Raw genomic sequence first — 8,809 nt, forward strand, 5'->3', positions numbered from 1 at the left:
CCAGCTCCACCATCCACCTAATGGACTAGAATGGAAGCCTGGAAATTATACCTTAACTCCTGTCTTTCCCTCAATCCCTACAGACCATCAATCAAGTTTTATTTCAGGAGGGGAGGGGAAACTACAGCTGAAAATTACACTTTCAGCTATGTGTGACCACCAGACAGATGTTTATGGAGAGAATACTCAACTTTTACCCTTCTATCCTTACCTTTTTTTTTCCCAGGACACCTGGTACTCTCAGAATGTCACAGAGCATATCATATCAATCAACCCTGTTACTGCCTAGCTCCAAACTTTATTTCATGTAAAATAAACCTTGTTTAAACCACTGTTATTGTACATTTTCTATTATATGCCACCAAACATAAGCTTGACTGATATACCAAATTTGATTTTTTAAACCTTTCAGTTGTCTCCACTCCTCTCCATTGCCACTACCACTCCCTTAGTTGAAGCCACCATCATCTTGTTTCAATTACTGAAACACCACATTAACTGGCTGCCCTACTTCTATTCTTCCTCTAATCTAATCCACTGTTAATTTTGAAGGACAATCTGGGAATATGTATCAACAGCATTAAAAATGTTACCATTCATCAAACTACAGTTGACCCTTGAACAGAAGAGTTTGAATTGTGCAGGGGTTTTTTTGTTTTTTGTTTTTGAGACAGAGCCTCACGCTGTCACCCAGGCTGGAGTGCAGTGGTATCATCTCAGCTAACTGCAACCTCTGCCTTCCAGACTCAAGCAATCCCTGAACCTCAGCCTCCTGAGTAGCTGGAACTACAAACACATACCACCATGCCCAGCTAATTTTTTATATGTTTTTAGTAGAGAAGGGGTTTCTCCATGTTAGCCAGGCTGGTCTAGAATTCCTGGGCTCAAGCTATCTGCCTGCCTTGGCCTCCCACAGTGCTGTGATTACAGGCATGAGCCACCGTGCCTGGCCTGTGCAGGACATTTACAGGCAGATTTCCTTCTGCTTCTGCCATCCCTGAGACAGCAAGGACAACCCCTCCCCTTCCTCCTTCTCCTCCTCAGTTTACTCAATGGGAATGCAATGAAGATGGAGACCTTTATGATTATCTACTTCACTTAATGAACAGGAAATATATTTTCTATTCCTTATGATTTTTCTTAATAAAATTTTCTCCACTTTCCACTTTAGCTTACTTTACTGTAAGAATAGAGTATATACTACATATAACATACAAATATATGTTCATCAATTGTTTATGTTATCAGTAAGACTTCCAGTCAACAGCAGGCTATTAGTAGTTAAGTTTCTGGGAAGTCAAAAGTTATATGTGAATTTTCAACTTCAAAGGGGATCAGTGCCCCTAATCCAAGTACTGTCCAAGGGTCAACTTTATACAGCAATTTCACTTCTCAGAATTTATGCTGAAGAAACTAGTAAGATATGCATACAAATACATAATTGTGTTTATGGATGTTCATAACATCAATATTTACAATGGTTTACAAATGGAAACTATCTAGATATCCAATAACAGGGGATTAGTTACAGAAAACGTGGTGCTTTCAAGGGAAAATTAACCTGTCATTTAAAAATCATAACACAAAATAATATTTTAGCATTTGAGAAAATGCTTGTCTACATTATCTACATATATACATATATATGTGTGTGTGTGTATATATATATTTAAGTGAAAATAAAATAGGTTACAAAGAATACGTACCCAGTATCCCGATTTGTTTTTTTAAATTACATAAACATACGTAGAAAACAAACCCAGTCCTACTTTTGTAACTACCCAAAAAGCTAACATTTTAATTAATTCGGATATCACATTAGTATTTATTGAACACCAATTACATGCTAAATACATAACAATAGTTCTCTTAGATCTTATAGTATTTCTTTTTTGCTTTTATTTTTTAGTGATGCTTTCAAAAACAGAGAAGATAATAAATATTCTCAAGCAACTCTGATCATGGTCACACATCCCACCCCCGACAACATGCTCCTAGAGAACACCATCGTCCCTATTAACACTTCCCCACTGTACTGTAAAATACTTGTTTTGTTAACTGTATCTCCCACCAGGCTCCTGGAGGACGTGATCATCATTGTTCCCCAAGTGCCTGGCATATATTTGGTGGTCTATAAATATGAAATAGCAAATGAATGACGGTGCTATGAATTCAACCACACCTATACTTCTTTTCACCATCTGAGAGATACAGAGGATCCAAATCTTGGTAATCTAAATGCATGCCTCCAATACAAAGATCTCCAATAATCACCAGGCCTGAACCACTTCTCAGCAACTGGCCAGGCTGCAAGGAACCATATCAACTCCTTACTAGGACAGCTTAAGCCTCTGAAGAAATTATCTCATGCACTAAGGAATGACCTGACATAAAAGCCTACTTGAAAATAAGCTGATGCCTGCCCAGAGGGAATAATTTAAAATAACTTTCAAGAGGTGGGAGAATCATATACTCATTCCATATTCATCAGGTGTCTTCTATGTGCCAAAGAATCAATCCAATCCAACCGATAACATTTTCTCTGAAGATAGCTGCCTCTTGGAATACTGGTACAGAGATTCAAGAAATTGTATCACAGACCATCAGTTCTGCTAGTACATGTATTTCTTTGACAGGAATGACCTTAGACGTGATTGGTAAATAGAGGAATGATATCTGTGTTGGTTCATATGCAATTTTTCCTAGCTTGTTAATACTTTGCAGCAATCAAGGTAAGCACTCTCACAGGGAAACAGAAAGACTTAACAACATGTAAAGACCTCAGAACAAAGCTGGAAATGCACTCAAGTGCCTTTCTTTAACATGAGTAGTGGCTGACTTACTGGCTTTAAGAACCACTATGCTTTCCACTATGTTGACCTCATGGCAAAACTGCAAGAACAGCTATGAAAACATTTCTCCTTATACAGATAAACGAAGAAGGCTACACCCTGGATCAGACTTAATTTCAATAAAATCGTCTCTCTTAGAAGCAAATGCCCTCTGCAATCCACAGAGACAAGAGGGAAGCAAAGCTCAATGTGGAGACGGCAAAGGCTGGACCAACTTGCTAAAAAAGTTCCACGGCTCTTTAGTGGTCTGCCTCAATCCTGTTTCTCCCATAAACTTTGTTATTCTTAGTGGTGCGTGATTTTGCAGAATGCCAGGTACAGATAGAGTCTGCCCTACATATCCATGGTTTCCACATCTGTGGATTCAACCAACCGCAAACCGAAAAGATCCAAAAAAATGGAGAGTTGTGGATACTTCCCTACAGAGAGAGAAGTGAGCCACCCCTACACACGGTTTTACCACCACCAAGAGGCCATGAGCTTGGGAAAGAAAAGACAATAGAGGGTAACACTCAACATAAGGACAAAAAAGGTCACATAAGGTACTTTATATACTTAAACCAGTCTTCTGCTCACTGATTCAGTCAACAAGTAATTGAATGTACAAGCAGGTAGAAACCTAGAGAGAAACAAGAAAACTGAGTGACTATCCCACTGATTATTTCTTCCTGACACCCAAACATCTTAGCAAAAGATTGACCAGAATCGAGTTGCAAACTCTAAAGTCTTCTGGAGCCCAGTGAATGACATAAGGAGAATGGGTGCCTGGTAATAGGGAGCAAGGGGACAGGGACAAGCTAGAGATCATATGCTCCATCTAGAAGTGTTCAAATAGTTTTTCTTATCTACCATTGAGCCAAGGCAAAATGTGTATGCAGCCTAGACCTGGCTCACAGGATGCCACTCCATGGCCCCTATGTTTAGCAGAATACAGACCACGGCATCTGGATATTTCAATTGGGATCCAGACAGATACCTGACTCTACGACATAACCCAAAATTTAAAATCACCTTCCTATAAGTGATGGCTACAATGCACGAGAAGATGATGAGAACTCCACTACAGGAGAAACAAACCAGAACTATCTATCAAGATCCAAGATTTTCGAACCTGAGCTTGATTCCTTATTTCTTCATTATGATTGAAGAGTCCTATTACATAAACAAAGGTTTTGTTTTCTGGTGTCTTTAAAAATCAGCACCTATTCCTAAAAACTGCTTTATGGAGGTTCACTCTTTACAGTTTAATTGTCTGAAACGCCAAAGAAAAGATGAAGAATCTCTATAATCCGTCACACTTCACCATAAAGGGTCAAAGATAATGTCAGCAGACACACAGGTGAAATATATCAATTACAAATGTAAGAACTCTTAACCCACTAAAAACGTGTTTTCTTGAGTAGAGATTGCGAGAAGTCATTTTATGTACACTTTAGTATAATATTTAATGAAAGCAATAAACAGGTCTCATAATTTAGAATGAAATCTGTTTTCTTTTTTTCCTTTCAAGGCCAGTCAACATACACTGGATATTCCAATATTTTTCTTAAATCAATATTCTACTTTTTACCCACACAACAACTTTACAGTCAGAAATATATATGCTAATGTACACTTAGCACTTCTTAATTGTTCTTACAGCTAAATTTGAACAATAAATTAAATTTCTCAGTATATGTTATGTAATGTAGACACAGGCTATAAAAATGTTGACATTGGTTATATTCTCGTAATGCAATTTAGTCCTTTTAGTAATGACTATGCAAATAATCAGCCACGGGAAAGCCATTTTCCATCTAGTACAATTACCTACTATCACAGAAGTAATTATTATTATTGTCCTGCTTATTGAAATTCTATAAAAACTCTTCAGATGCTAAGATAGTTCCAAAGCCATCGTGAAAACTCTCCTCTTAACAGACTCATCTGGCAACGACAATTACCAGCGTTAAGGAGGGCAGTTGCAGATGAACATTAAACAAGAAATTATCCCCAGAAGGTTCATAAGTTCTAAACTTTAAATGGGGAAATACTGATGGCTCCTAGTATATCCTCTTAACACCTTCAAGATACAACTTTTCACTCAGGCAAGGTCAACAGCTCTAAGAAGACTCAACCTCAATGGGTAGAAAACTCCACGATTCCAACCAGATCAGTTTCACCCCTAAACAATATCTACTTTCAGCCAATGCCCCCATAGTGCTGGTTACACTTCAGGAAACTCAATCAAACCTTCTATTTTACTGTGCTTCAATTTTCCATTTCAAAAATTGTTCCACCATCTTGAAACAGACCAAGGCACTTGGGTGATCCATTGGCCACATCTGCCGAAGTTCTTCACAAGATCTCTATCCAACTTCACCTTGTCTCTTAGCATAGATGAGGAGGCCACAGGGTAGTGAATAGGGCAAGGTACACCATTCTTTCAAGGAGCTCTAAGGTCTCCCACCCACCCCACCTGAACCTGCGGGCCGGCAGTCCAGGCCTGGGCCTCACCAACTCCAGAATCATCCACAAGACCATGGTCACACAGGAGACCTGCGTTCCTTTCTCCATTCTTCTTCTCTAACACTAGTCAGCAAACCTACCATCTGAAAAAGCTTCAACTGCCCACAAGGGCCTAGAGGAAAGAACTTCTTATGAATCAGCCCTGCAGTCTGTCGTGGGTGGATCACCCTGCAATGTCTTACGCAAAAGGCTAATTCTACCCCTTCTCGGTGCTCATCTCAATGCAGCCCAAAGCCTTGAGAACCAGATCGTGTCAACCAGGGAAGGGCAGGTCCAGGCTAACCCATGCGGCTGGTTTCTCGGAGGCCCAGCAGGCCCTCCGATTGAAGATGGCTGGTCTCTTAACTTCTTTATCCTCAACCTGGTCTTGGCGGCCAACACCTCTGAGGCCATTCCCTCCGGGGAGTGGTGGCTGGCTGTTCCTTGTGTTGTCCACTTGTGGAAAACCCAAAGCAGGTACAGTTGTGTTCCTAAGCCCTTGCTCCCCAAAGACCATGGGTGTTCCTCCATTGTTTGAAAGACGCCAGACTAATGTCTTCCTTCGCCACTTTTGGGAAGACATGAGTATCCAACGCTGGCTACTACTCATTAGGACCTGGAGCCAGGTATCCACTGAGGGTGACGAGAGTGCTGGGTGCTGGGCGCTGGGCTCGCATCCGTGTCCTATGTCCCCATCGCCTCGGACTTCCACGTTCTCCTCCCACCCAGGGCCCTCCGCAGCGCCCCCTTTCTCCCCCAGGGAGCACTACACCCGCAAGGGCCGCCCCCACGCCCGAGCCCGGAGGGCGTCCGAGCCGGTGCGGGGGCAGCAGGTGGGGGCTGAGGGAGGTGGCCCGGGGGCCCCGGGGAGCAGTTTGGCGGTTGTCCCCCCGAACCCCCACCGAGCCGCCCCCTTCGCAGCCACCCGGGACCCCGCCTCGCCCCGGCCAGGCTCCGCTCGGATCGCCCGCTCCCCTCCTCCCCCGCGCCCCCGGCCCAGCCGGGCCGCGCACCCCCCGCCCCACACCCCCGCCGGCCGCGGTTTGGCCCCCAGCATTCCCAGCACGTCCGGCGCCGACTTTTACCTGTACTTTCTGCACTCGAGGCGGCTCGTCGGGCGAGAAACACCTCCCCGGGACCGCTACCTCCCCCGCCCCGGCTCCGCCCGGCTTCCTCCTTCCCCTCCAAGGCCGCAAAGTAGATGGAGTAAGAGAGTGTGTGTGCGAGAGAAAGAGAAAGAGGGAGCGGGCGCGGGCGCCGCGGGAGGCGGCGGGCGGCGGGCGGCGGGCGGGAGGCGCGCCCGGCCCCCGCCACCCTCCGGCCGCCGCCGCCGCCGCCGCCGCCGCGGGCTCGGCAACTCTGGATCGCGCCCGGCCCCGGCCCCGGCCCGGTCCCCGCCGCCCGCCGCCGCCGCCCGCCGCCGCCCGCGGGCTGGGGCCGGCCCGCGCCCCCGCGTCCCCGTACCTCGTAAAGGTCCCCAGAAGCCATGCCAGGCTGCGGAACTTGGCTCGCCGGTGTGCGCGTCTGCTCGCTCGCGCCCTCCGTGCGTGTGCGCGCGGGGGCCGGTGTGCGCGTGTGTGTGCGCGCGTGTGTGTGCGAGTGTGTGTGGTGTGTTGAGTAAACTGTGTTTTTGCAGAATGACAGGCTTGGGGGCTGCCTATGCGCAGAATCAGAGCGGGCGGCGGCGGGGCTGGCGTAACCGGCAGCGGCGGCGGCGGCGGCACGAGCGCGGGCAGCAGCGACGGCCGCGCAGCGCGCCCGGGAGGCACGGACGCGGCCCGAGCGCCGCGGCCCCCGCGACCCGGCGACCCGGCGGCGGTGGCTGCAGCCGGCAACGGCTCGCCCCGGCGCCGCCTGCAGGAAGCCGCCCGGCGCCCGCCGCCGGCCCGGACGCTGCTGCCACTGGGCGAGTCCCCGCCCCCCGGGAGCCCGGCCCGGCCCCCGGGGCGGGGAGGCGGGGGCTGCTGCCCGGCCGCGCCCCGGGGGACCGGTCCCGGAGTCGACGAGCGCGCGGGCCCGCCCAGCCACCCCGGGTCGGCTTTGGGGGCCGCTGGCGGGGCCCCCGGGGGCGGCGGGCCAGGTGCCCGCCGGGCGTGCCCGACCCGGGGCTGCGAAGGGGCGGCCGGAGAGCCAGGTAGAGGGCTGCGGCTGCAGACCTCAGGGAAGGGGCCCCAACCGTGCCCCGCCGGCCAGGGGTCCCCACGTCCCTCCTCCACCCAGGAGGGGAGTGGGCACCGCCTGGGAGACCTGGCCCCTCGGGGCTGCTTGGCCCCTCCCTCCAGGCTGGGTTGTAAGATGTGGAGGCCACAGGGAGGAGGGATGAAATTGCCCATCCAGAGGCACCATGGGGATCCAGGACAGGCGTGGCCACCCAATAAACCCTGGAAAGTCTTTAGAACCAGGCGTGGCCTTCCCTCAACAACCCCTCTCCCCGCATTTATTCACTCATCCCTTACTCAAACATTTACCAAAGTCAACCCAAGTGCACAGTGTCCCTGGACAGGCACAACTGGGACCCTGCCCACAGAGACTTTGAATCCGCAAGTGAGGAGTGTAATGGAGCACTCAGTTGTTCTAAAAGGTCATCCTGCGTGTGGCAGGCTGCGGAGCTGGAGGAGCTAGAGAAGCTCTCCAAAACCCAAACCCGTTCCTAAGCCATCTCTTGCTACCAATATCATGGATAAATGGTCACCCTTCTGCTTAAAGGGTTCTCCTTATAAAAATATATGTATATAGTTACTTCAGGACCTGCAAGGTCGGACTTCTGAAATTGGAGGAAAGATCTTCATCCCCACCCATGAAGTGCCTGCCTGCCTCCAGATGTGATGTGTCATTAACTCACGTGCTCCCTGGCTCATTTTCTACGTGGGAGGCTGTGGGCAGGTCACTGAACCTTGATGGGAGATGGTGATAGTCACCTAAGTGATTTAAATAGAATTAAGGAGAGGATCTATGTACACATGAAGTGGCCTGTCCATCCTAGCAGAACTCAATAAAGGTGATTTATTGAGTCAACCTGGACTGCCCTCATGGAGTGTGAGATGGCAGAGGGGCTCGAGAAGTTGTTTAATCCACAAGTTGTCAAACTTTGAAAAGTGACCAAATTTTTGAATCCTATTAAAAAAAAAAAAAATCCATGGAACCTGGAGCATGTCAGGCTCATTCCAGGGCACATGAGTTTGCATTTGCTGTTCCCTCTGCCTAGAATGTCCTTCCACATTGAATCAATCTGGAACACTCTTGTTCTTCCTATAGGGGTTTGTTCATCTTTGTATCGCAAGTATCTTCCACTATTCCTGAGAGACAGCAGGTACACAGTGAATGCTTTTCCAACTATGCCAGTATAACAAATTTTATACCAATTTCTAGTAAAAATCCCGCAGGAAGATGATAAAGGAAAAAATGGTAAGGGTAAGGAATTAATAAATCAGAAAGCATATTTGGCTTAGAAACTGTTGAAATTGTTATAG

General features: G+C 47.8%; 1 protein-coding gene across 3 annotated transcripts in view; it reads right to left on the bottom strand.

Moving 5' to 3' along the window:
* The window catches only part of LOC105491216 (chromodomain Y like 2), a 203,618-nt gene extending 196,468 nt beyond the window's left edge, over positions 1 to 7,150 (bottom strand). The window contains exon 1 of one of the 3 annotated variants that reach the window (XM_011757417.3): positions 6,804 to 7,150. In XM_011757417.3, the coding sequence (XP_011755719.1) occupies positions 6,804 to 6,827 (24 nt within the window). In that variant the 5' untranslated portion in view covers positions 6,828 to 7,150. Of the gene's footprint in view, positions 1 to 5,440; positions 6,049 to 6,424; positions 6,555 to 6,803 lie in introns of those variants that run through there. The other 2 variants (XM_071084993.1, XM_011757419.3) reach the window with 2 other exon arrangements.
* Positions 7,151 to 8,809: the final 1,659 nt, after the last annotated feature.

Source organism: Macaca nemestrina, chromosome 18, assembly GCF_043159975.1.
Source record: "Macaca nemestrina isolate mMacNem1 chromosome 18, mMacNem.hap1, whole genome shotgun sequence".
Classification (NCBI taxonomy): domain Eukaryota; kingdom Metazoa; phylum Chordata; class Mammalia; order Primates; family Cercopithecidae; genus Macaca; species Macaca nemestrina.